Source organism: Pristiophorus japonicus, chromosome 7 (genome assembly GCF_044704955.1).
Source record: "Pristiophorus japonicus isolate sPriJap1 chromosome 7, sPriJap1.hap1, whole genome shotgun sequence".
Lineage (NCBI taxonomy): Eukaryota > Metazoa > Chordata > Chondrichthyes > Pristiophoridae > Pristiophorus > Pristiophorus japonicus.
In genome coordinates, this window is record NC_091983.1 from 180,267,137 (window position 1) to 180,295,051 (window position 27,915).

Sequence of the window (27,915 nt, forward strand, 5' to 3'; positions counted from 1 at the left end):
AGGGAGGAAGAGAGAGAGGGGGGGCAGAGAGAGAGAGAGAGAGGGCAGAGAGAGAGAGAGAGAGAGAGAGAGGGGGGAGAGAGAGAGAGAGAGGGGGGAGAGAGAGAGAGAGAGGGGGGGGAGAGATAGAGAGGGGGGAGAGAGAGAGGGGGGGAGGAAGAGAGAGGGGGGTAGAGGAAGAGAGAGGGGGGTAGAGGAAGAGAGAGGGGGGTAGAAGAGAGAAAGGGGGGGAGGAAGAGGAGGGAGGGGGGAAAGAGGAGGGGGGGAAAGAGGAGGGGGGGAAGAGGAGGGGGGGAAGAGGAGGGGGGGAAGAGGAGGGGGGGGAAAGAGGAGGTGGGGGAAAAAGAGGAGGTGGGGGAGAAAGAGGAGGGGGGGAAAGAGAGAGAGAGAGAGAGAGAGAGAGAGAGAGAGAGAGAGGGGGAGAGAGAGAGAGAGAGAGGGGGGGGGAGAGATAGAGAGGGGGGAGAGAGAGAGGGGGGGAGGAAGAGAGATGGGGGGGGGGGAGGAAGAGAGAGGGGGTGGAGGAAGAGAGAGGGGGGTAGAGGAAGAGAGAGGGGGGAGAGGAAGAGAGAGGGGGGTAGAGGAAGAGAGGGAGGAGGAAGAGAGAAAGGAGGGGGAGGAAGGGGAGGGAGGGGGAAAAAGAGGAGGGAGGGGGGAAAAAGGGAGGGAGGGGGGAAAAGAGGAGGGGGAAAAGAGGAGGGGGGAAAAAGAGGAGGGAGGGGGGAAAAAGAGGAGGGAGGGGGGAAAAAGAGGAGGGGGGGAAAAGAGGAGGGGGGGAAAAGAGGAGGGGGGAAAAGAGAGGGGGGAAAGAGAGGGGGGGAAAGAGGAGGGGGGAAAAGAGGAGGGGGGGAGGAAAAAGAGGAGGGGGGGAAAAAGAGGGAGGGGGGGAAAAAGAGGAGGGGGGAAAGAGGAGGGGGGGAAAGAGGAGGGGGGGAAAGAGGAGGGGGGGAAAGAGGAGGGGGGGAAAGAGGAGGGGGGGGAAAGAGGAGGGGGGGAAAGAGGAGGGGGGGGGGAAAGAGGAGAGAGGGGGAAAAGAGGAGGGGGGGGGAAAGAGGAGGGGGGGGGAAGAGGAGGGGGGGGAAAGAGGAGGGGGGGGGAAAGAGGAGGGGGGGGAAGAGGAGGGGGGGAAAGAGGAGGGGGGGGAAAGAGGAGGGGGGGGAAAGAGGAGGGGGGGGAAAGAGGAGGGGGGGGAAAGAGGAGGGGGGGGAAAGAGGAGGGGGGGAAAGAGGAGGGAGGGGGAAAGAGGAGGGGGGGGGAAAGAGGAGGGGGGGGAAAGAGGAGGGGGGGGAAAGAGGAGGGGGGGGGAAGAGGAGGGGGGGAAAGAGGAGGGGGGGGAAGAAGAGGGGGGGAAGAGGAGGGGGGGGAAGAGGAGGGGGGGAAGAGGAGGGGGGGGGGGAGGAGGGGGGGGGAAGAGGAGGGGGGGGGGGGGAGGAAGAGGAGGAGGAGGCTGAACGGGCCTGGCCAACGAGAAGAAGCGGGACGAAGACTTCGGGCGGGACCCGCCCCCAGCAGATGCTGGGCGGGCGGGCGGGCCTCGCCGAAGACGTAAAGAGGGAGCGGACCCGGACCTGAAGGGTGGGGCGGGGAATGCGAGAGTGGAGCGAGAGCTGTGGGGGGGGGAGGAGCGGCAGGCAGGCGGGAAGCCGGAGCTGGGTGGGGGGGCGGGGAGGAGAGCCAGAGGGAGCAGGAGCTGAACAGAGGGGGGGGAGCCAGAGCCAGAGCAGTAGCTCGAGGAGGAGGTGCAGTCCGATCTTCGCCGCCCAGTGAGCTGCTTCGGGCCCCTCCCACAGTTTCTGGTGCCTGGAGCTACTGCACATGCGCGCACACTATAGCGCGCATGTGCAGAGGTCCCGGCACTGTTTTCAGTGCCGGGACTGGCTCCGCCCCCCACAGCTTGTGCTGCGCTGCGCCGAGTGCCTGGATCGACCTGAGGGAGTGGAGAAAATCGAGATAAGTTTTCGGCGCAGTTTTGAGCGTGGAAATCAGGCGTGGCTACGCCATTCTAGGCATGGCCCGAAATTTAACCTCAAATGTAACTAACTCTCTCTACACTGGTGCAAACTGAAAGTGCAAAATGGGGAGTTTTAAGATACGCCAGAAAAATCAAGTTTCTCCAAAAAGAACGGAGCAACTCCTGGCCAAAATTGAGCCCAATATTTATAAAGTGTTGCAATAGAGATTAAAAATAATAAATCATGCAATAGTTTCTACCACTCAAAATGTCACCAAGTTTGTATGGAATTACGTGAAAAATAAAGCTGGACAATAAAACAATGATATTTTAGTTAAACACTGTTACACTTCAGCTTTCAATTACAGTGTGCAGACTGTATTGTCAGGCAATATGAACTGCTAAGTTGAACAGAAATTGGTTCAGAATTTTAGCTACTAAAACCAAATTCTCAAATGTGAGAGAGAAAATGAAGATTTATATTCAGATTATAATTTGCGAAGAATTGAATCTTTTCTATTTTGTTAGGTTACAAAATGAAAGTACATAGGATATACGGCACAGAAACAGACCATTCAGCCCAACCTGTGCATGCTGGCATTTATGCTCCACTCGAGCCTCCTCCCATCTTTCCTCATCTAAATCTATCAGCATAACTTTCGATTCCCCTCTCCCTCATATGATTGTCTAGCCTCCCCTTAAATGCATCTACTATTTGCTTCAACCACTCCCTGTGGTAGCAAGTTCCACATTCTCAGCATTCTTTGAATAAAGTACTTTCTTCTGAATTCCCTATTGGATTTTTTGGTGGCTATAATGACCTCTAGTCATGCCATTCCCTTCTGCGTAAAGAAGCCCCCCTTCAATTCCCCCTTAGCATTCCGAGTATCCTTTTTAATTTTGCCTCTTAACTTTCTATAGAAACATAGAAAAAATAGGTGCAGGAGCAGGCCATTCTGCACTTCGAGCCTGCACTACCATTCAATATGATCATGCAACCTCAGTACCCCACCCCTGCCTTCTCTCCATACCCGCTGATCCCTTTAGCTGCAAGGGCTACATCTAACTCCCTTTTGAATATGTCCAACGAACTGGACTCAACAACTTTCTGTGGCAGAGAGTTCCACAGGTTCACAACTCAGTGAAGAAGTTTCTCCTCATCTTGGTCCTATATGGCTTACCCCTTATCTTTAGACTGTGACTCCTGGTTCTGGACTTCCCCAACATCAGGAACATTCTTCCTGCAGCTAACCTGTCCAGTCCCGTCAGAATTTTATAAGTTTCTATGAGATCCCCTCTCATTCTTCTAAATTCCAGTGAGTAAAAGCCTAGCCGATCCAGTCTCTCCTCATATGTCAGTCCCGCCATCCCGGGAATCAGTCTGGTGAACCTTCGCTGCACTACCTCAATAGCAAGAAGGTCCTTCCTCAGATTAGGAGACCAAAACTGAACACAATATTCCAGATGAGGCCTCACTAAAGCCCTGTACAACTGCAGTAAGACCTCCCTGCTCCTAGACTCAAATCCCCTAGCTATGAAGGCCAACATACCATTTGTTTTCTTCACCGCCTGCTGTACCTGCTTGCCAACCTTCAATGACTGATGATCCATGATACCCAGGTCTCGTTGCATCTCCCCTTTTCCTAATCTGCCGCCATTCAGATAATAACCTGCCTTCGTGTTTTTGCCCCCAAAATGGATAACCTCACATTTATCCACATTATACTGCATCTGCCATGCATTTGCCCACTCACCTAACCTGTCCAAGTCACTCTGCAGCCTCCTAGCGTCCTCCTCACAGCTCACACCACCACCCAGTATAGTGTCATCTGCAAACTTGGAGATATTACACTCAATTCCTTCATCCAAATCGTTAATGTATATTGTAAATAGCTGGGGTCCCAGCACTGAGCCCTGCGGCACTCCACTAGTCACTGCCTGCCATTCTGAAAAGGACCTCTTTATCCCGACTCTCTGCTTCCTGTCTGTCAACCAGTTCTCTATCCACATCAGTACATTACCCCCAATACTATGCGCTTTGATTTTGCACACCAATCTCTTGTGCAGGACCTTGTCAAAAGCTTTTTGAAAGTCCAAATACACCACATCCACTGGTTCTCCCTTGTCCACTCTGCTAGTTACATCCTCAAAAAATTACAGAAGATTCGTCAAGCGTGATTTCCCTTTCATAAATCCATGCTGACTTGGATCGATCCTGTCACTGCTTTCCAAATGCGCTGCTATTTCATCCTTAATGATTGATTCCAACAGTCTCCCCACTACTGATGTCAGGCTAACCGGTCTATAATTACCCGTTTTCTCTCTCCCTACTTTAAAAAAAAGTGGTGTTACATTAGCAACCCTCCGGTCCACAGGAACTGATCCAGAGTCAATAGACTGTTGGAAAATGATCACCAATGCATCCACTATTTCTAGGGCCACTTCCTTAAGTATTCTGGGATGCAGACTATCAGGCCCCGGGGATTTATCAGCCTTCAATCCCATCAATTTCCCGAACACAATTACCCGCCTAATAAGGATATCCTTCAGTTGCTCATTCTCACTAGACCCACTGTCCCCTGGTACATTCGGAAGGTTATTTGTGTCTTCCTTCGTGAAGACAGAACCAAAGTATTTGTTCAATTGGTCTGCTATTTCTTTGTTCCCCATTATAAATTCACCTGAATCCAACTGCAAGGGACCTACATTTGTCTTCACTAATCTTTTTCTCTTCACATATTTATAGAAGCTTCTGCAGTCAGTTTTTATGTTCCCTGCAAGCTTCCTCTCGTACTCTATTTTCCCCCTCTTAATTAAACCCTTAGTCCTCCTCTGTTGAATTCTAAATTTCTCCCAGCCCTCAGGTTTGTTGCTTTTTCTAGCCAATTTATATGCCTCTTCCTTGGTTTTAACACGATCCTTAATTTCCCTGGTTAGCCACGGTTGAGCCAACTTCACAGTTTTATTTTTACTCCAGACAGGGATGTACAATTGCTGAAGTTAATCCATGTGATCTTCAAATGTTTGCCATTGCTTATCCATCGTCAACCCTTTAAGTATCATTTGCCAGTCTATTCTAGCCAATTCACGCCTCATACCATCGAAGTTACCTTTCCTTAAATTCACGACCCTAGTTTCCGAATTAACTGCGTCACTCTCCATCTTAATAAAGAATTCTACCATATTTGGTCACTCTTCACCAAGGGGCCTCGCACAACAAGATTGCTAATTAGTCCCTTCTCATTACACATCACCCAGTCTAGTTTGGCCAGCTCTCTAGTTGGTTCCTCGGCATATTGGTCTCGAAAACCATCCCTAATACACTCCAGGAAATCCTCCTCCACCGCAATGCTATCAGTTTGGTTAGCCCAATCAATATGTAGATTAAAGTCACCCATGATAACTGCAGTACCTTTATTGAACACATCCCTTATTTCTTGTTTGATGCTGTCCCCAACCTCACAACTACTGTTTGGTGGTCTGTACACAATTCCCACGAGCGTTTTCTGCCCTTTGGTATTCCGCAACACCACCCATACCGATTCACATCATCGAAGCTAATGTCCCTCCTTATTATTGCATTAATTTCCTCTTTAACCAGCAATGCCACCCCGCCTCATTTTCCTTTCTGTCTATCCTTCCTAAATGTTGAGTTCCCAGCCTTGGTCACCCTGGAGCCATGTCTCCGTGATGCCAATTACATCATATCCGTTAACTGCTGTCTGCGCAGTTAATTCGTCCACCTTATTCCGAATACTCCTCGCATTGAGGCACAGAGCCTTCAGGCTTGTCTTTTTAACACACTTTGCCCCTTTATAATTTTGCTGTTATGTGGCCCTTTTTGTTTTTTGCCTTGGGTTTATCTGCCCTCCACTTTTACTATTCTCCTTTCTATCTTTTGCTTCTGCCTCCATTTTATTTCCCTCTGTCTCCCTGCCATGTTAGTTTAACTCCTCCCCAACAACACTAGCAAACACTCCCCCAGAACTGGTTCCAATGTCCCAGGAATTTGAATCCCTCCCTTTTGCACCACTCCTCAAGCCACATATTCATCTGAGCCACGACAACTGGCTGTTCACCCTCCCTTTTCAGAATGTCCTGCACCCGCTCCGAGACATCCTTGACCCTTGCACCAGGGAGGCAACATACCATTCTGGAGTCTCGGTTGCGGCCGCAGAAACGCCTATCTATTCCGCTTACAATCGAATCCCCTATCACTACAACTCTCCCACTCTTTTTCCTGTCCTCCTGTGCAGCAGAGCCACCCATGGTGCCATGAACTTGACTGCTGCTGCCCTCCCCTGATGAGTCATCCCCCTCAACAGTACCCAAAGTGTTGTATCTGTTTTGCAGGGGAATGACCGCAGCGGACCCCTGCACTACCTTCCTTGCACTGCTTTTCCTATTGGTCACCCATTTAATATCTGGCTGTGTACCCTTTACCTGCGGTGAGACCAACTCTCTAAACGTGCTACTCACATCATTCTCAGCATCGTGCATGCTCCAGAGTGAATCCACCCGCAGTTCCAGTGCCGCAATGCGGTCTGTCAGGAGCTGGAGGCGGATACACTTCCCACACACAGTCGTCAGGGACATCGGAAGCGTCCCTGACTTCCCACATAGTACAGGAGGAAAATAACACGTGTCCGAGCTATCCTCCATGACTTAACCCTTAGATAAACTTAATTTGGTAACAACAATGCTAAATGTTACTTACTGATAAAGAAACGAAAAACTACTTACCAATCACCAATAGTGAGTTAGAATAGTTTCATTTTAGAACAGATTTTTTTTTCCAAAGGGGACGTGTTCAGCAACTTACGCCTGTTTTGCAAGTTTAGGCAGTGAAAACTTACTCCAAACTAACTTAGAATGGAGTAAGTGTAGATTTTTGTATGCTCAGAAAAACCTTGCCTCCACTTATAAATCAGGCGTAGGGAACAAGAGATTGGGGGTGGGGGGGCGGAAGGGAAGTTTACAAACATTAAACATTTCACTTTTACAAATAAAGAGCCGTCATCAATTATAAATGATAAATAAATCAAAACAAAAAATATTAAAAAAATTAAAAACAAACAAAAAATTAACTTTCTACTCGCCTACTGCAGCACCGAGAGCCCACCAGCAGCATGCTGGGACAGGGCCCCCCAGTGTCTCTCTCTCTGTCTCTGTCAGTGTCTCTGTGTTTCTGACAGCGACGGGTGGGGGAGAGAGCGGGGGGCAAAGGGAGAGGAGGGGGGCGAAGGGAGGAGGAGGGGGGAGGGGGGGGGAAAAAGAGGCGCTGTACAGGAGGAGGGGGGCAGGGAAGAGAGGCTGAACGGGAGGGGGGGGGGAGGGGCAGGAGGCTGAACGGGATGGAGGGAGGGGGGGGAGGCTGTACGAGAGGGAGGGGTGGGGGGAGGCTGAACGGGAGGGAGGGATGGGGGGTGGAGGGAGGCTGAACAGGGCGGGGGGGGGGCGAGGCTGAATGGGCCCCGCCGCCGCCGACGAAGGAACAGCCGGGCCGCTGCCGCCGATACTTCAGGTGTGGGGCCTGCCCCCAGCGAGATGCCAGGCGGGCGGGCCCCGCCGGCCGACGTGGAGGGGGGGGGAAAAGGCTGAACAGGGCCGGAGGGGGGGGGGGGGGGGGGGGGCGGAGCTGAATGGGAGGGAGGGAGGGAGGCGGAGGGGAGCTGAACGGAAAGGAGGGAGGCCCGAGTCTCGATCTTCGCCCGGGGAGCCCATTCGGACAGGGCTAGGGGCGGCGTGCTTCGAACCCTCCCACGCAGCCTCGGGAGCGAGGAGCTACTGCACATGCGCGCCCACTCTAGCGCGCATGTGCAGAGGTCTTTTTTCAGTGCCGGGACCTGGCTCCGCCCCCGACCCCTTTGTGCTGCACCACGCCGAGCATGAAGACATCCTGAGGAGACCGGAGAATCACAAACTAAGTATTCGGTGCCCTTTTTATTCTAGAAAGTCAGGTGCGCCATTTTGAAAGAAGACGGTTGAGCCACTTTCTCTTTTTTATTGTTGCGCCACACACGGATGTACAATTGTTGTAGTTCATCCAGCATATTTAAATGTCTGCCATAGCCTATCCACCGTCAACCCCTTAAGTATCATTCTCCAGTCTATCCTAGCCAATTCACGTCTTATACCGTTGAAGTTTCCTTTCCTTAAGTTCAGGACCCTAGTCTCTGAATTAACTATGTCACTCTCCATCTTAATGAAGAATTCTACCATATTACTCTTCCCCAAGGGGCCCCGCATGACCAGATTGCTAATTAATCCTCTCTTGTTACACAAGACCCAGTCTAGGATGGTCTGCTCTCTATTCCTCTAAAGATTCTATACTATTTAGCCATTGGTATATGCCTCTTATCCACGCTTTCATAACCCTTCATAATTTTAAAGACCTCTATTTGGTCAACCCTCAGTCTTCTTTTTACAAGAGAAAGAAGACCCAGCCTATTCATCCTTTCTGATATGTAAACCCTCGCATTTCTGGTATCATCCTTGTAAATCTTCACTGCAACCTCTCCAGTGCCTCTATATCTTTTTTATAATATGGCGACCAGAACTGTATGCAGTACTCCAAGTGTGGTCTAACCAAGGTTCGATGCAGGTTAAGCATAACTTCCCTACTTTTCAATTCTATACCTCGAGAAATAAGCCCTAGTGCTTGGTTTGCTGCTTTTTAATGGCCTTGCCAGTTTTATTTTAGACACACATATTTCATATTTAGATAATGTACAAAAAAATCTTCTAGTGTTCCCTTGACTCTTTCCCTCCAAATGTGCCAAAATAGATACTTCTCCTCTGAAATTATTTGAGTTGATGCATTAAAAATAAGAATTTGGCAGTTACTAAGGCTAAAAGCATAAACAGAGTTTGCATTAGGAAGGAATCTTAACATTTACTCAGGATTATGATGCCAATTAATGGATAGAAAAGGTCAGGTGGTGTTTTTTGAAGCATAATGGTAACAATGCCAACAAAGAACAAGAAATTACAATCTACAGTATTAATGTGATAAGACTAAAAACGGTGTTAAATTAGGAGCAGTACAATGGAGCTCCAATAAGTTGTAGCACGGAGTAGCAGAGCCCTGTAGAAAAGATGAAAGAGTCTTGGAGAGGGTTCAGAGGAGATTTGCTGGAATAGTACCAGGGATGAGGGGTTTCAGTTATCTGGAGAGACGAGAGAAGCTGGGATTGTTCTCCTTAAAGCAGAAAAGGTTAAGGGGAGATTTAATAGAGGGGTTCAAAATTATGAGGGGTTTTGATAAGAGGAGATAAGTAGAAACTTTTTCATTGGCAGGAAGGTTGGTAACTAGAGAACACATATTTAAAATAATTGGCAAAAAACCCAGGGGGAGATGAGGAGAAACGCTATTATATTCTGGAACACATTGCCTGAAAAGGGTGCTTGGAAGAAGATTCAATAGTAACTTTCGAAAAGGAATTGGATGTCTACGTAAAAAAGGAAACATTTGCAGGGCTACGGGGAAAGAGCAGGGGGTTGGAACTAATTGGTAGCTCGTTCAGAGGGCCATAACAAGCATAATGGGCTGAATGGACTCCTTGTGTACTGTATGATTCTATTACCCAAGCAACAGCAATAGAAAATACACAGTGAGTTCTAATCTCAAATATTTAGACACGAACAAGGGCAGGTAGCAAAGAGAGAGAAAATTTGGGGGTGGGGACTGTCACTCCATGTAATGCCCATATTGTCTGAATACGGCACCTATATCGACTTGAATCTTCCAACATATCCCTTGTATTCCTAGACAGGATACAAGATAAAGGTTGCTGCCTCACCTCAAGCTTCTCACTCTCTCTGTCTCTCAGTAATCTTTGTTGCTTCCTATTTTATCAATGATACTATGGATGGTGGTTGGATCAACTTTGCTTCCTTTGAACTAAGCTGCAAGTGCAATGTCCTATACATTCTTCCTCCTCATCTCCTGTGTGTGTCAAAATCAAACACATCGGAGTCCCTTAATCATGCTTCCTCAGGTCTTCAAAACTGGAATTCCTGACCTTTCTCGGTCTCTTTCCTCCAACAACCTACATGCATTTAAAACCATGTTTGGCATTCTCTTGCTCCTTTACTTAATCTTCTCTCCACCTTTTTCAACTCTAGTGGCATGCTGCATTATTGAGCTTTGCACTTCATCTAGATTTCTCATCTCTCATCTTTAAAAAGTTGGGTAAAAATGTACACATCTCTCCAAAAGCCAGGAACAAAATGCCATCAAATGAAGCTAGATAGCAGGGATTCAGCACTGTCCTCTTGCCCAAGACATGAAAAAATTATCCCCTTAAAAAAAAAATACGTTCAATTTTCCAAATGGAGTATTTCTTTCTCCCAACCTCCTTGTGCTTTGGCAATCCTTTCACACTTTTCGATTTGGGGGTGGGGGGAGCAGAAAGGAGTAGTTCCAAGGCCTCTTGAATTGTGCAAAATGAACCACACAAGATTAGGATGGATTGACTTGTACTCCAATTTTCACCCTCTTCCATCATTTCTTCTTCAGAGGGTCCAGCTGAGATCAAGATCCAGCAGAGATCAAGCACCACTCCAAAGACTTGAACACACAATCTAGACCGGCACTTCAATGCAGTACTAAGGGAGCACTGCACTGTCAATGGTGCCATCTTTCAGATGAGGCGCTAAACCGAAGTGCAATTTATTTAATGCACAACTCTAGTGCACGCCATTAATGCAGTTGTTGAATACCTTCTGGGTATGTAAATCCTTGTGCAGCATTCCTAGTGCCATTGCCACTGATTGACCCCATGCAATTGAGGTGATTGTACCAGGATTTTGCCCACTACCAACATTGAATACAGGTATGTATTATATTTCCGTATCTGTATTCAATGCTGGCAGTGGGCACAATCTTGGCATCATTGCCCAAATCATGTGTCCAAGGACTTTACTTCAGGGCAATTGTTTAAGGCAAATTATGTAATAATCACTTATGCATCATCTTTATAAATTGTTTGGTCAGTCTAAGATATCCTAAATCCACATTACTTCTGAATAAATCTGTTATATGTTGGCCTTGGCTCAGTGGTAGTCCTCCTGCATCTGGTTCAGAAGATCATGAATTCAAGACCCACTCCAGGGCTTGAGCACATAATCTAGGCTTCAATGCAGTACACAATGGAGTGCTGCACTGTCAGAGATGGTGCCTTTGATGAGGTCTGCCTACTCAATTGGGTACTAAAGCTTCCGTAACACTATTTGAAGAGCACGGAGTTCTCTCAGTGCCTGGCTAACATTTATCGCTCAACTAACACCACCATAACAAGATGAATTTGTCGTTTATCTCACTGTTGTTTGTTGGACCTTGTTGCAAATAAACTGGCTGTCACGTTTGCCTGCAAAACAATGACTGCACTTCATAAAGAAACTGAATCGCGAAGAACATGAAAGGCACTATATAAATGCAAATTCGATGCAAGTTTAACATTTTTAAACAACTCTAAATAACTAGAGTGATATGGGAATAAATGTTATAAATGAGAGCAACGCAAGTTAAAAGATCAAAAATATACCACCAACTCTCCCCAAAATGTTGAATGTTTTTTTGAAAAATGTCAAGTACAAAAAAATGTAAATACAAAACCACAAAGATCAATTGCCTGATACCTGGTATTATGAGTAAGATTTTTACAGTAAAACCTATTCTCAATAAAAAAATAAGCCCTTCCACTAATTATATTGACCCAAAACATTGTGCATATTAATAAAATTACCCTTAAACCATTTACTTTTGCACAGGATAATGTAGTAAATTAAAAAGTAGCTGTCAGTTACATATAGAACAAAAAGAAGCATCATCGTAGATCACATCACATACACAGTAGCTAAAGTACAAAAAAGGCTTTACAAGTGGAGTAAGTTGTTCTTAAGAGGCAATCAGTGCCTCAGAAAGGAACAGGAAAAATCCTTAGTTAATTTCTCATTCATTTTTAACATGAATAGCATATTACCTGTTTTTGCTGAAGTAGGTTTTTAACTCTGTAGTGCTACCAGAGTACTAAAAAATGACAAGTCAGAGAAACTTTTGTCACCCAAAGGCAGGAGTTCAAGATATTTTTTGTTTCTAAAGCATTCTTTGCACCATTCTTTTTATTGATACCGATTATTTCTGGTCTTTACAGGCAAGTTCCCACTAGAAATAAGCCTCAGAGCATAAAGCAGAAATCAGCAGCACGAGTGGGAATGATCCACCTTCTCAGCAAAAATGAAAACACTTGAAAGCAGATGGTACCTCGACACATAAGTGGTAATCTTTATCTCATTTTATATAAAGGCAGTTTCATTACAGATCAACTCAGAGGACTGTAGTTTTAACTTTTCTCTAGTTGGGGATATATGACTGATATTTTAACTTTATGCATCTCGCAGGGCTTAAAAAGAGCTTAGACAGTAGAATTGGCAGATATCCTAAATTTGTGTGAAAATAAATACTAGTCAAAATAGAATGCAGTGGACCAGTTTCCATTAATGGATTGTTTTGCTCTCTGCTTTGCTAATTTGTAATTGATGCCATATCAATAAAAATGTCATGTTATGAACATGTAAGTATTGTTATATTTAATCAAAGTCAGATACTGTAACTTCAGAAAAAGCTGGCTTCTTGTTCCTACTGAAGTCTGTTCTAATTCTTACTGTAAATTGATGTGCATTAATCATATAATCACATGATTTTATGCCCTCAGATTCTTTTGTCATTTTAAACATCAGTGTAAGATTACAATTTTAAAAAAATTACCTGGTGCCCTTCCTTCAGTTGTATCAGAACCTTCTCATAACATACTTCCTCCATTTCATGCAGTTGCTGCATCTATAAACCAAGAAAATACATATTTCAGTCGAATAAAAAAAGTTTGGTTTGAAAAAAATGCTATATATTTCCATATATGTATTCAAAGTAAGGGACAAGATTGGCAAATGAACAGGTCTCCTCATTGTGGCCAGTACCGAAGTCATCAGCCAGAGGACTGGCACGTTATAGATTAGATATAATGGCTCTGGAAACATGGCACGCATCCGTAAGGGCCCCGCCAGTTCCGGGTTTAGGTATGCAAAGTGCATGCGCATAAACCCGGAACTTGTGATCTGTCAATAATCCTCCAGACAGATGCACCGCATTTGGAAGTAAAGGGCCTCCGTGGGTGGAGAATTGGGCTATTTGAAATTTTTACGACAGCGGGCAAGACTTTTAAAGGACAAAAAAATAATTTTGTTTCAATAATTTAAACATTTAAAATCCTGTTAAATAAGGTAAGTTTATTTTTAGATCTTTTAAAATATGTTAAAAAAAATCCAAAATTTAAATGTTTGTTTTAAATTTAATTTTGATTAATTTTTAAAAATGTGATTTAAAAAACATTATTTTAAGTATCGCGTGTTTTTTGGGGTATTCCCATTCACACTTATGGTGATTCCGTACATACCGTAGAAATTTTTCACGTCGGAGGCAACCGCCCGCCCGCGGGAAGCCTCCGACCATAATTTATGAGCCAATGTATAGATCCCTTTTTCAAATAGCACCCACAGAAACACATCTCATATTGTACAAATGTGACATTTTCCATTCATACGCTCCATATGCTACTGGCAACTAGAAGCTCCACTTCTCAGATATAAGCAATGGATGCAGTAAATGTATTAACTGGTTTATTTTTAGGTTGTGGGAAGAAAAACAAAAGAACTAGTTAATGAAACTACTCCAGGATTATCCACTATAAATCGTCTCTTTAAACTCCCCTCCTCTGCCCCGCTACCCTCACCTCCAATGTGTGAGGAACTCATGGACTTTTTTTTACCACAAAGATTGAGACCATCCATTCAGCTGTCTCTGCTGATTCCCCCGCCCCTCCCCCTTGCCCACTAAGCCAAAGCTCCCTCCAGGTACCTCCTCCCCTAGCCCTAGCCACATGTCTTTCCCGAACTTCTCTCCTATCTCCCATTTTTCACCCTCCAAGCTGATCTTGTCCCCCGAGACCTACCCCCACTCTTTTGACCCCATTTCCCATTGAGCTGCTGACCAGCTCCCACCCCTGCACCATTACCTTTGGAGTCCCCCAAGTATCCATTCTTGGCTCCCACGTCTTGCTCATCTACATACTCATCATCATAGGCAATCCCTCGAAACGCCAAAGAAAAGGATGAGTTCACAGGTGTTTCAAATGAAGAACCCGAACTACACCCTCAAGCGTGGAAGATGCCTGCGCGTGGATTATTTTTTAACGTGTGGTGGCCGTTGCACACCAGCCACCACACGGGCTTGACAGAGTTAGGTCTAGGTCCAGTGGCATACTACCTCTTGGCAACATCATCCGCCGACATAGGGTCAGCTTTCACATGTGCGCTGACGCCACTAAACTTTACTTCACCACCACCTGTCTCAATCCATCCACTGCCTCTGTGTTGTCAGACTGCTTGTTGGATATCCAGTCTTAGATGAGCTACATCTCTCTCCAGTTAAACACAAAAGACTGAAGCCATCATCTTCGGTCCCGCTACAAATCCCGTATCCTGGTTCCGTAATATTCCCCAGTCACTGCCTCATGTTGAACAAGACAATTCTGTAATCTTAACATTCTATTTGACCCGGAGCTGAGCTTCTGACCCCATATAACTCCATCACAAATCCACCGACTTGCACTTCCATACCATTGCCTGCCTCTGCTTCACCTCTAATCTCCTCCAGCCCTACAAACACCTCCCCTTAAATTCTACATTCGTCTGACTGTGGCCTTCTATGCAACGCATCCTCCCTTTGCCCCACAATCGACGGCCATGCCTTCAGCTGTCTATGCCCCACTCTGGAATTCTTCTGCCTCCCCCTCCTTTTTTTCCCCTTTATTCTCTTCCGAGAAGACCCTCCTTAAAACTACTGCTTTAACCAAGCTTTTGGTCACTCCTAACATTGTATCTCCCTTCTTTGTCTCCTGTCATTATTGTAGAAGGGTAGTACTTGGAAATAAAAGAACTATTGCAAACATTGAGGGGTCAATTTTAACCTAACCCGCCAGTCGGGAAACTGACAAGATTGAGCTCAACACAATTTTACTCTCTGTTGAAGTTAATGAAGAGTAATATTGGGCGGGTGTAAAACTGGCATTCCATCCGATCCCATGAATTTTCCACCGGTGAGTTAGATTAAAATTACCCTCTGGAATTCAATGTTATTGCATATGCAGCCTTCTGTCTGCAAAATTGGCTCGTGGTAACACTCTCGGCTCAGAATCAGAAGTTCGGGGTTCAAGCCCTACTCCAGAGCCTTGAGCACATCATCTCGGCTGACACTTCAGTGCAATACAGAGGGAGCGCTACATTGTCAGAGGTGCCTTCCTCTTAAAGTCCTCCCTTTGCATGGTAAGCAACTCACAACTGTACAAGTATACCAACGTTGACCAAACTGCAATTTAAAATAGCAGTGTGCAGGTGACGGAAAGGTGATGAGATTTCAGAACAGCATTATCCTCTTTTGTAGAGGTTATACCTAATACTGCAAGAATCTAGTTAGGAAGCAAAACCATTATACTAAGATCTATGGACCTCTAGAAACACAGCAATTAACCATGAAACAAAATATATCCAAAAGACCTAATATCAAAAGAATGGTCTACCAGCTTAGCAGAATTCTACCCAAAATCTCTCATCAGATAAAACTAAATAAAATACAGGTGCTGGCTCAAGACAATGGTCAATTATAGAACCATAAAAATGGACTAATGAAAGACGATCAGGCAAAATACTAGGATTTATGAAGGAACCTGTAAGTGATATAGAAAAAGGCAAGGTTTCAAATTAAAAATGGATCTTGAGTGTTTTAACAAATACCCCGTGAGAATTTGCTATTTCTTGATTCTAAGTCAATTTTTTTTCGACAAGCAATCTGAAGTGACAACGCCGCTGGCATGTTATTGAATTCCCCTACCAACAGCGAAAGGACACAAAGGTACTTTCCCTGCCAGTGACAAAAATATCAAAATTCTAACAATTTGTAACACAAAATCCTGTGAATGGCAAGCATTTTCTTCTAAATTGATGGATTTATTCAAAATGTGCAAATTTGTTCATCTGCCAAACGATTTGAAGAAATGTGTTGATATATTTTTGAAAAATGAAAGATTTTCTGTATATTCGCAAAAAAATTACTTATTTGTAGCCTTTAGGAAATTTGACATGTACTAACATTGTTTGGTGAAAAGAAACTGCAGATTTTTATTTGTGCTAAAATATCTCATAGAAACATAGAAAATAGGTGCAGTAGGCCATTTGGTCCTTCGAGCGTGCACCACCATTCAATATGATCATGGCTGATCATGCAACTTCAGTACCCCCTTCCTGCTTTCTCTCCATACCCCTTGATCCCTTTAGCCCAAAGGGCCACATCTAACTCCCTTTTGAATATATCTAACGAACTAGCCTCAACAGCTTTCTGTGGTAAAGAACTCCACAGGTTAACAGCTCTCTGAGCGAAGAAGTTTCTTATCATCTCGGTCCTAAATGGCTTACCCCTTATCCTTAAGACTGTGACCCCTGGTTCTGGACTTCCCCAATATCGGGAACATTCTTCCTGCATCTAACCTGTCCAATCCCATCAGAATTTTATATGTTTCTATGAGATCCCCTCTCATTCTTCTAACTTCCAGTGAATATAAGCCTAGTTGATCCAGTCTTTCTTCATATGTCAATCCAGCCATCCCGGGAATCAGTCTGGTGAACCTTCGCTGCACTCCCTCAATAGCAAGAATGTCCTTCCTCAGATTAGGAGACCAAAACTGTACACAATATTCAAGGTGTGGCCTCACCAAGGCCCTGTACAACTGCAGTAAGATCTCCCTGCTCCTATACTCAAATCCTCTCGCTTTGAAGGCCAATATGCCATTTGCCTTCTTCACCGCCTGCTGTACCTACATGCCAACTTTCAATGACTGATGTACCATGACACTCAGGTCTCGTTGCATCTCCCCGTTTCCTCTGTGACGAACGGCTTATATCCTGACCTCTCAATGAATACTCACCACTCGCCTGGATGACACAGCTGTAACACTCAAAAAGTTCAACATTATCCAAGATTTGATCACTGAATTGAATATCCACCCCCTCCACTGGCAGCGCACTGTGGCTTCAATGTGTACTATCTACATCGATACTGTAGCAACTCAGTGAGCTTACTTCTACTACAGCACCTCCAAGTCCCATCTAGGACAGGAACAGCAAGATCACAATCACAACAACAAAAGTACACCTTCAAACCACCGCCATCCTGACACACAGTCAGCAGTGGCTCAATGGGTAGCACTCTCTCCACTGAGTCAGAAGTTTGTGGGTTCAAGTCCCACTCCAGGACCTGAGCACAAAAATCTAGGCCGATACTCCCAGTGTGGTGCTGAGGGAGCGCTGTACTGTCGGAGGTGCCATCTTTCGGATGAGATGTAAAACCGTGCCTGCTCTCTCAAGTGGACATAAAAGATTGCATGGCACTATTTTGAAGAAGAGCGGGGGAGTTAGCCTCTGTTTCCTGGCCAATATTTATCCCTCAACCAACATAACAAAAACAGATTATCTGGGCATTATCACATTGCTGTTTGTGGGAGCTTGCTGTATGCAAATTGGCTGTCATGTTTCCTGCATTACAACAGTGACTACACTCCAAAAGTACTTCATTGGCTATAAAATGCTTTGAGACGTCCGGTGGCCATGAAAGGCACTATATAAATCCAAGTCTTTCTTTCTAGGATATATATCACCATTCTTTTATTGTTGAAAATTCTGGATTTCTCTACCTAACATCGGACACTATTAACACATGAACTGCAACAATTGAAGGAAATGGCCCATCAGTTTCTCATGGCACCTTGAGATGGGTAATAAAGGCAGCCCACATCCCAAGAGCTATTTTTTAAAAATGACTTGGAACTATGCCACATGACTTGTTTACATAGTGAGCCATTGACAGGGCCTATAGCAAAGAGTCACTTATCTGAGGGCTAAACAATTGTAACTGTATCAATGTCTTTCTCCTCAAATATTTTCTTTTTTCCCCCAACATCATACATATTTTTTCCAATTGCTGGGCTTTACATTTGAAGGAAGCCTGGTCAAGCAGCAGCAAGATCAACTGAAGGCGATAAAACAGTAAAAAGTGCATTGTGAAAAATTAACTATTTTCTTACTGTGTGCACATTTTGTTTTGGGGAGGGGTGGGGGTTGGGCTGGAGGAGGGAAGATAGGGACAGGATAATGAAATGGACACAATACAATTTTTGTGCTTGGCCCTAGAGTATCTAGGCATACATGCAGGTTGCATTTGTGCCCAAATAAAGAAGGGGAAATTGAGCCCTATAACTTTTGAAGACATCCAAAGATGATAGTGAAGTGTTTCAGAGAAAACTAATCAGGATATAGTTTAGTGCTTTTGATAACGTAGCATTAACATAAGCTTCAGGCACTTTAGCTCATTAATTTTACATTGGAATGTACTTCAGGGGAACTGAATTTTTGCTTTTATGTTTAATTGAGGGTTGATCAACTGTAGCTGGAATAGAAATGTAATTTTACTTGTAGGTGTTGATATCAATGGACACCAATTTGAGTGAGCAATTTTGCCAAATTACCCTGTATTACAGTAGCCACACTGAAGCTCTCTGAATCACATAACTTCTGATATATCCAGATTTGTTCATGGCTTTTTCCAGTTAAGGAATGAAAAAGCCAGTTTCACTATTACAGACTTTTTGTGACAAAATGTGAAGTGATTCATTTTGGTAGGAAGAATAAGGAGGCAATATAAACTAATTGATACAATTTTAAAGGAGGTGCAAAGAGATCTGCGGGTGTATGCGCACAAGTCTTTGAAGGTGACAGGATAAGATGACATGTTTAAAAACCAAATGGGCTCCTTGGCATTATAAATAGAGGCATAGAGGACAAAAACAAAGCAGTTGTGCTAAACTTTTATAAAACACTAACTAGGCCAAGTCTTTGAAGGTGACAGGATAAGATGACATGTTTAAAAACCAAATGGGCTCCTTGGCATTATAAATAGAGGCATAGAGGACAAAAACAAAGCAGTTGTGCTAAACTTTTATAAAACACTAACTAGGCCCCTGCTGGAGTATTGCGGTCAATTCTGGGCATCGCATTGTAAGAAGGATGTCAAGGCCTTGGAGAGGGTACAGAGGAGATTTACCAGAATGGTTCCAGGGATGAAAGACTTCAGATATATGGAGAGATTAGAGAAACTAGGGTTGTTCTCCTTAGAACAGAGAAGGTTGTGGGGCGATTTGATAGAGGTATTCAAAATCATGAAGGATTTTGATAAAGTAAATAGGAAAAACTGATTCCATTGGCAGAAGTGGTAGAATCCAGAGAACAAAGATTTAAGATAATTGGCAAAAAAGCTGAGGCGATAGGAGGGGAAAAAAATGGACGCAGCGAGTTGTTATGATCTGGAATGCACTGCCTGAAAAGGGTGATAGAAGCAAATACAATAATAAATTTCAAAAGAGAAGAAGTTAAATACAGGTACTTGGAAGTGGAAACATTTGTAAGGCTATGGGGACGAGCAGCTGAGTGGGAGTAATTAGATAGCTCTTTCAAAGACCTGGCACAGGCACAATGCGCTGCTTCTAAGCTATATCAGTCTTTATTTTATGATATAAGTCTACTCTGCTGGTTACCTATCAAATAATTATGGTACATTAGCAACTGCATCACAGGACAGATTATATTCTAACTGAATTGAATTGTTATTCAGAATTTGATAAGTTCAGTTCTCTTTAAGGAGCCATGACAAACGCAAAACTGTTATCATCTAAATTAACCGTTAGTTTTTAATTCAGAAAAGCTTGCTGTGAAATGTTGATAGTTGCAAAAGTAAGAAAGGGAAAAAAATTGAAAGATGATAATTTTCCTCCACCCTCACCTCCAACACCAAGCGGGAAGAGCTTACGGATATCTCACGACCCAATCCCCACCCAATTCAATTACATTGACTGGCTGGTATGTTTGTCAACATTGTTAATGGCTCCCTTTACTTCAGTTACCACCTCCTTGTAAAAGCACCATCAGTAGTACCTTCCACAAAAAGCCCACCATTCATTACCCCATCCCTCCTTTCCAACGATTGCCGCATTTCAAAACTAATTTTTTTCTCTCGGGATATTAAGTTCAGAAAATCTATAAGACCAAAACCATTGCTTTTGGTCCCTGCCATAAACTCCACTCCCGCATAGTCGATTCCAGTCCCCTCTTTGAGCATTCACTTCAACTGAATCAAGCCATTATATCTGACCGAGAGTTAATTTCCTAGCCATCTCCAAGTCTGTTTTATCCATCTCAACATTACCTGCCTCCACTCTCGTGCTTCGATTCCAAAATCCTTCTTATTGGAGTCCCATCCTTCTCCCACTAAAAATCTGGTTTCTCACCTACTCAGCACTCACCTCCATCCTCAGTGATATATTCTGTCTCCCTGATATTTAAAATGCTCATTCACATCTTCATAACACTCTACAGCCTTGCTCCACCATACTTTTGCAACCACTTCCAGCCTTCTATCTCTTCTAACTAAGACTTCTTTGCATTCTCCCTTTCTTTCCACTTTTAGAAGCCTTCCTAAAACCTATCATTACAACCAAGCTTCAGTCACCTCATGTAACTTTCTCACTATGGCTCTGATGCCATTCCTTGCTTTTATTATGAAAGGCATTGGGGTTGAAAATCAAAATGACGAAATGGGTTAAAAATATGGGTTAAGATAATATAGTAATAATAATATAGTGCCTTTAATGTAGAAAAACATCCCAAGGCAATTCACAGAGACATAATCAGACAAAAATAGAGGTTGAGCCAATGAATTTCCAGAAGGCATTCGATAAGATGCCACATAAAAGGTTACTGCATAAGATAAAAGTTCACGGAGTTGGAGGTAATATATTAGCATGGATAGAGAATTGGCTAACTAACAGAAAACAGGGAGTCGGGATAAATGGGTCATTTTCCAGTTGGCAAACAGTAACTAGTGGAGTGCTACAGGGATCGGTGCTGGGGCTCAACTATTTACAATCTATATTAATGATTTGGATGAAGGGATCGAGTGTAATGTAGCCAAGTTTGCTGATGATATAAAGATGGGTGGAAAAGCAAGTTGTGAGGAGAACACAAAAAAATCTGCAAAGGGACTGGCTAAGTGAGTGGGCAAAAAATTGGCAGATGGAGTATAATGTGGAAAACTGAGAGATTAATCACTTTGGCAGAAAAAAGAAGAAAGCAAATTATTATTTAAATGGAGAAAAATTACAAAATGCTGCAGCACAAGGACCTGGGGGTCCTTGTGCATGAAACACAAAAAGATAGTATGCAGGTACAGCAAGTAATCAGGAAGGCAAATGGAATGTTGGCCTTTATTGCAAAGGGGATAGAGGATAAAAGCAGAGAAGTCATGCTACAATTGTACAGAGCATTGGTGAGGCAACACCGAGAGTACAGCGTACAGTTTTGGTCTCCTTATTTAAAGAGGGATATACTTGCATTGGAGGCAGTTCAGAGAAGGTTCACTAGGTTGATTCCTGAGATGAAGGGGTTGACTTATGAAGAAAGGTTGAGCAGGTTGGGCCTGTAGTCATTGGAGTTCAGAAGAATGAGAGGTGATCTTATTGAAACATATAAGATTATGAGGGGGCTCGACAAGGTGAATTCAGAGAGGATATTTCCACTCATGGGGAAATCTAAAACTAGCGGACATAGTTTCAGAGTAAGGGGTTGCCCATTTAAAACTGAGATGAGGAGGAATTTCTTCTCTCAGAGGGTTGTAAATCTGTGGAATTCTCTGCCCCAGAGAGCTGTGGAGGCTGGGTCATTGAATATATTTAAGGCGGAGATAGACAGGTTTTTGAGCAATAAGGGAGTAAAGGGTTATGAGGAGCGGGCGGGGAAATGGAGCTGAGCCCATGATCAGATCAGCCATAATCTTATTGAATGGTGGAGCAGGCTCCAGGGGCCAAATGGCCTACTCCTGCTCCTGTTTCTTATGTTCTTATGAAGGAGCTATTAGGACAAGTCAACAATATCCCAACAGTGGATAGTCAAGGGCTATGGAGGGAGGGGAGGAACATAACACAATCACAATCACGAAAGAGGTAGTGCTCAGTAAGATAATGGGACGAAAGGCAGATAAATCCCCTGGACCTGAAGGCTTGCATCCTATGGTCTTAAGGGAAGTAGCGGCAGGGATTGTGGATGCACTGGTTGTAATTTACCAAAATTCCCTGGATTCTGGGGAGGTCCCAGCAGATTGGAAAACTGCAAATGTAACGCCCCTATTTAAAAAAGGAGGCAGACAAAAAGCAGAAAACTATAGACCAGTTAGCCTAATATCTGTGGTTGACGAAATGTTGGAGTCCATTATTAAAGAAGCAGTAGCAGGACTTTTGGAAAAGCAAAATTCAGACAGGCAGAATCAGCATAGATTTATGAAGGGGAAGTCATGTTTGACAAATTTGCGAGAATTCTTTGAGGATGCAACGAACAGGGGGGATAAAGGGAAACCAGTGGATGTGGTATATTTGGACTTCCAGAAGACATTTGACAAGATGCCACATTAAGGGCCCAAGTTTCGGGCTGCGCCTACAACGGCGCAGCCCCGACCTGGATGCCCGTTTTTCGCGCTCAAAAGTGCGCCGAAAAATACTTGCATATTCTCCAGCTCCCTGCAGGTCTTCAGCAGCTTGGCGCGGCACGCACAGAACAGCGGGGTGGAGCAAGAGGCTCGCGCCGATTCTACAAGTAGTAGGGGGTGGGGCTAATTTAAATAAGGCAACGTCGTGCCAGCAATCCTGTGTGTGTGCGTTGGAGCGCACGCGCAGTGGCACATAAATATTGGCACTCGGCCATTTTTAAAGGGACTAGAAGAAGAGTGAAGATTTGTCTCGTGGACCCCTGGCCGAACGGCCTAAATCTTCACAGCTTGGAGCCTGCTGCTGCCGGATTCTACTGCCGTCGCTGTGGCTTGACGCCGCCCCTATCCCCTGGCCAAATGGCCTCAGTCCCCTTCGCAGCTCGAAAGCTACTTGCTGTTTCTTCGGCTGCCGTCCAGAAACTGATGGATGGAAGGCCTGCCTGAAGCACCGCAGCTCGAAGGCTGCTGCTGCTTCACACAGGTAGGAACATGGAATATTTAATCTTTGCTTTGTTTATAAATTTTTATTCAGGTTGGATCTTTATTTGTATAAGTATGACTGTTGAATGATTGTAGAATTTAATTACTTCCCTTCACCACCAACCCCCTCGTTCCCTACGTCTCATTTGTAACCTATGCCTGATTTGTAAAGTGTACGCAAGGTTTTCTGAGCGTACAAAAATCTTCACTTACTCCATTCTAAGTTAGTTTGGAGTAAGTTTTCACTGCCTAAACTTTCAAAACAGGTGTAAGTTGCCGAACACGCCCCCTTTTGAAAAATAAATTCTGTTCCAAAGTGAAACTGTTCTAACTGACTAGAACTGGAGCAAACTAAATGCCGAGAATTGCAATTTCTAAGATACTCCATTCTAAACCAGTTGCTCCAAAAAAACAGGAGCAACTCAGGCTGAAACTTGGACCCAAAAGGTTACTGCACGAGATAAAAGTTCACAGGGTTGGGTGTAATATATTAGCATGGATAGAGGATTGGCTAACTAACAGAAAACAGAGTCGGGATAAATGGTTCATTCTCTGGTTGGCAACCAGTAACTAGTGGGGTGCCGTAAGGATCAGTGCTGGGACCCCAACTATTTACAGTCTACATTAACAACTTGGAAGAAGGGACTGAGTGTAACGTAGCCAAGTTTGCTGGCGAAACAAAGATGGGAGGAAAAGCAATGTGTGAGGAGGACACAAAAAATCTGCAAAGGACATAGACAGGCTAAGTGAGTGTGCAAAAATTTGGCAGATGGAGTATAATGTTAGAAAGTGTGAGGTCATGCACTTTGGCAGAAAAAGATCAAAGAGTAAGTTATTATTTAAATGAAGAACGATTGCAAAGTGCTGCAGTACAGCGGGACCTGGGGGTACTTGTGCATGAAACACAAAAGGATACTATGCAGATACAGCAAGTGATCAGGAAGGCCAATGGAATCTTGGCCTTTATTGCAAAGCGGATGGCGTATAAAAGCAGGTAAGTCTTGCTACAGCTATACAGGGTATTGGTGAGGCCACATCTAGAATACTGTGCAGTTCTGGTTTCCATATTTACGAAAGGATATATTTGCTTTAGAAGCAGTTCAGAGAAGGTTTACAAGGTTGATTCCAGAGATGAGGGGTTTACATGAGGAAAGGTTGAGGAGGTTGGGCCGCTACTCATTGGAATTCAGAAGAATGAGGTGTGATCTTATCGAAATAGAAACATAGAAAATAGGTGCAGGAGTAGGTCATTCGGCCCTTCTAGCCTGCACCGCCATTCAATGAGTTCATGGCTGCACATGCAACTTCAGTACCCCATTCCTGCTTTCTCGCCATACCCCTTGATCCCCCTAGTAGTAAGGACTTCATTTAACTCCCTTTTGAATATATTTAGTGAATTGGCCTCAACAACTTTCTGTGGTAGAGAATTCCACAGGTTCACCACTCTCTGGGTGAAGAAGTTTCTCCTCATCTCGGTCCTAAATGGCTTACCCCATATCCTTAGACTGTGTCCCCTGGTTCTGGACTTCCCCAACATTGGGAACATTCTTCCTGCATCTAACCTGTCTAAACCCATCAGAATTTTAAACGTTTCTATGAGGTCCCCTCTCATTCTTCTGAACTCCAGTGAATACAAGCCCAGTTGATCCAGTCTTTCTTGATAGGTCAGTCCCACCATCCCGGGAATCAGTCTGGTGAACCTTCGCTGCACTCCCTCAATAGCAAGAATGTCCTTCCTCAGGTTAGGAGACCAAAACTGTACACAATACTCCAGGTGTGGCCTCACCAAGGCCCTGTACAACTGTAGCAACACCTCCCTGCCCCTGTACTCAAATCCCCTCGCTATGAAGGCCAACATGCCATTTGCTTTCTTAACCGCCTGCTGTACCTGCATGCCAACCTTCAATGACTGATGTACCATGACACCCAGGTCTCGTTGCACCTCCCCTTTTCCTAATCTGTCACCATTCAGATAATAGTCTGTCTCTCTGTTTTTAACCACCAAAGTGGATAACCTCACATTTATCCACATTATACTTCATCTGCCATGCATTTGCCCACTCACCTAACCTATCCAAGTCACTCTGCAGCCTCATAGCATCCTCCTCGCAGCTCACACTGCCACCCAACTTAGTGTCATCCGCAAATTTGGAGATACTACATTTATTCCCCTCGTCCAAATCATTAATGTACAGTGTAAACAGCTGGGGCCCCAGCACAGAACCTTGCGGTACCCCACTAGTCACTGCCTGCCATTCTGAAAAGTCCCCATTTACTCCTACTCTTTGCTTCCTGTCTGACAACCATTTCTCAATCCACGTCAGCACACTACCCCCAATCCCATGTGCTTTAACTTTGCACATTAATCTCTTGTGTGGGACCTTGTCGAAAGCCTTCTGAAAGTCCAAATACACCACATCAACTGGTTCTCCCTTGTCCACTCTACTGGAAACATCCTCAAAAAATTCCAGAAGATTTGTCAAGCATGATTTCCCTTTCACAAATCCATGCTGACTTGGACCTATCATGTCACCTCTTTCCAAATGCGCTATGACATCCTTAATAATTGATTCCATCATTTTACCCACTACCGATGTCAGGCTGACCGGTCTATAATTCCCTGTTTTCTCTCTCCCTCCTTTTTTAAAAAGTGGGGTTACATTGGCTACCCTCCACTCCATAGGAACTGATCCAGAGTCAATGGAATGTTGGAAAAAGACTGTCAATGCATCCACTATGTATAAGATTATGAGGGGGCTTGACAAGGTGGATGCAGAGAGGATGTTTCCACTGATGCGGGAGACTAGAACTAGAGGGCATGATCTTAGAAGGGGCCGCTCATTTAAATCTGAGATGAGGAGAACTTATTCTCTGAGGGTTGTGGATCTGTGGAATTCACTGCCTCAGAGAGCTGTGGAAGCTGGGACATTGAATAAATTTAAGACAGAAATAGACAATTTTTTAAACGATAAGGGGATTAGCAGTTATGGGGAGCAGGCAGGGAAGTGGAGCTGAGTCCATGATCAGATCAGCCATGATCTTATTGAATGTCGGAGCAGGTTCGAAGGGCCGTATGGCCTACTGCTGTTCCTATTTCTTATGTTCTTATGTTCTTATGTTATGTTTTGTTAAAGAGGTGGGCTTTAAGGAGGTGTTAAAGGAGGAGAAGGAGGTAGAGTGGCAAAGATAGTTTACAGAGGTGGTTACAGAAATAGGGAAGGGTGAAGCCATGAAGGAATTCAAACATGAAGGTGTGAATTTTAAATGTGTCCGTCAGGAAGAACAGGAGTGGATGGAACAGCAGTCAGCCATACGGCTCCTCGAGCCTGCTCCGCCATTCAATAAGATCATGGCTGATCTGATCATGGACTCAGCTCCACTTCCCTGCTCGCTCCCCCATAACCCCCTCTTGTTTAAGAAACTGTCTATTTCTGTCTAAAATTTATTCAACGTCCTAGCTTCCACGGCTCTTTAAGGCAGCAAATTCCACAGATCCACAACCCTCAGAAGAAATTTCTCCTCATCTCAGTGGATGGGTGAGTAGTGCAGGATAGAATACCGGCAGCGGTGTCTTGATTGAGCTGAACTTTTTGAAGGGTAGAGGATGAGAGGCTGGCAGGAGAGCATTGAAAAAAATCACAGTGACAAAGGCATGGATGAGGGCTTTGGTAGCAGATGGGCTGAGGTAGGGCAGAGGCAGGCAATGTTATGGAGATGGTAAGTAAGCATATTTTGTCATGGAGAGGATCTGGGGTTGGAAGCTCAACACGAGGTAGAACAGATGCGGAGGTTTCAAATAGTCTGTTTCAACCCAAGTTAGTAACGAGAAAGGTTATGGAATCAGCAGCATGGGCATAGAGTTTGTGCCGGAGGCCAAACTTCCTCCAGCGCCCCACTGGGACTTTCAGTGCTGGTTTCGACGGGCCATGGAGCATTACCATCGAAGAGACGATCCGGTGTGCAACACCCCGGTTGCAACACTGGCTCAATTTTTGGCTGCCACCCAATCCATAGCGCTCCATATAGCGCCCTACTGGGACCGCCTGTGAAAGCTGGCTGTCTGAGCTGTAGCGGCAACAGCAAGGTAAGCAATGTCGACCTCAGGTAAGTGTGATTGTTTATTCATTTTTTTTTGTGATTTATGTTGTGGTGGCATGAATTATTTATTGGGAATGTTTTGGTGGGTTTTTTTTCCCTCACAGGCCTCTCAAGAGCGCCCCGAGGCTAGCTGTTTAGCTCGTGATTTTCATTTGCTCAGCCAGCCTAGCGCCCGAAGAGAAGTGTGTACTGCCTCCCATAGCGCTCCGCCCCACTCTCATTGCCCAGCTGATGAATTTAGCTGACTGAGGCGCAAACTGTTCCCGGATGCAAACTTTACCGCCTCGCTGCTGGAACCGCCCCGAAATGAGCAGAACCGAAAATCCAGCCCCTAATCTTTCATGATGGAGAGGAAATTTTTTGCAGCTTAACCCTGGAGAACTAACATCAATGAAAATTGCCTTCACCCGGGATGAATTCTTGGGACTCTGTCGGGATGTAATTTTCAGGCATAGTTCAACTAGCATTAGCAGAATAACCAATATTGTACTAAGTGCAGTGGGAACATCTCGGTCAATGCCAGAAGCCTCTGGGACTAATCTTAGTTCATTGTTTGTCAGACTTCAACTAATGTCAATCGGCAATGAAGTAGCAACTGTAATGGCTGCTCCCCAGGCTTCATAGTTGAAGGTAAGTGGACAGGTGGTGCTATTGTGAACCATTCCTTTAAGCTGTCCTAATTTCTGCT

The 27,915-nt window shown here is 44.6% G+C and overlaps 1 protein-coding gene across 4 annotated transcripts in view; it reads right to left on the reverse strand.

The window, feature by feature from the left end:
* The window catches only part of ascc3 (activating signal cointegrator 1 complex subunit 3), a 777,147-nt gene that overhangs the window by 530,842 nt on the left and 218,390 nt on the right, over positions 1-27,915 (reverse strand). For all 4 annotated transcript variants that reach the window (XM_070885599.1, XM_070885602.1, XM_070885601.1 and 1 more), the window contains exon 13: positions 12,723-12,794. In XM_070885599.1, coding sequence (XP_070741700.1) covers positions 12,723-12,794 — 72 coding nt within the window. The remainder of the gene's footprint in view (positions 1-12,722; positions 12,795-27,915) is intronic.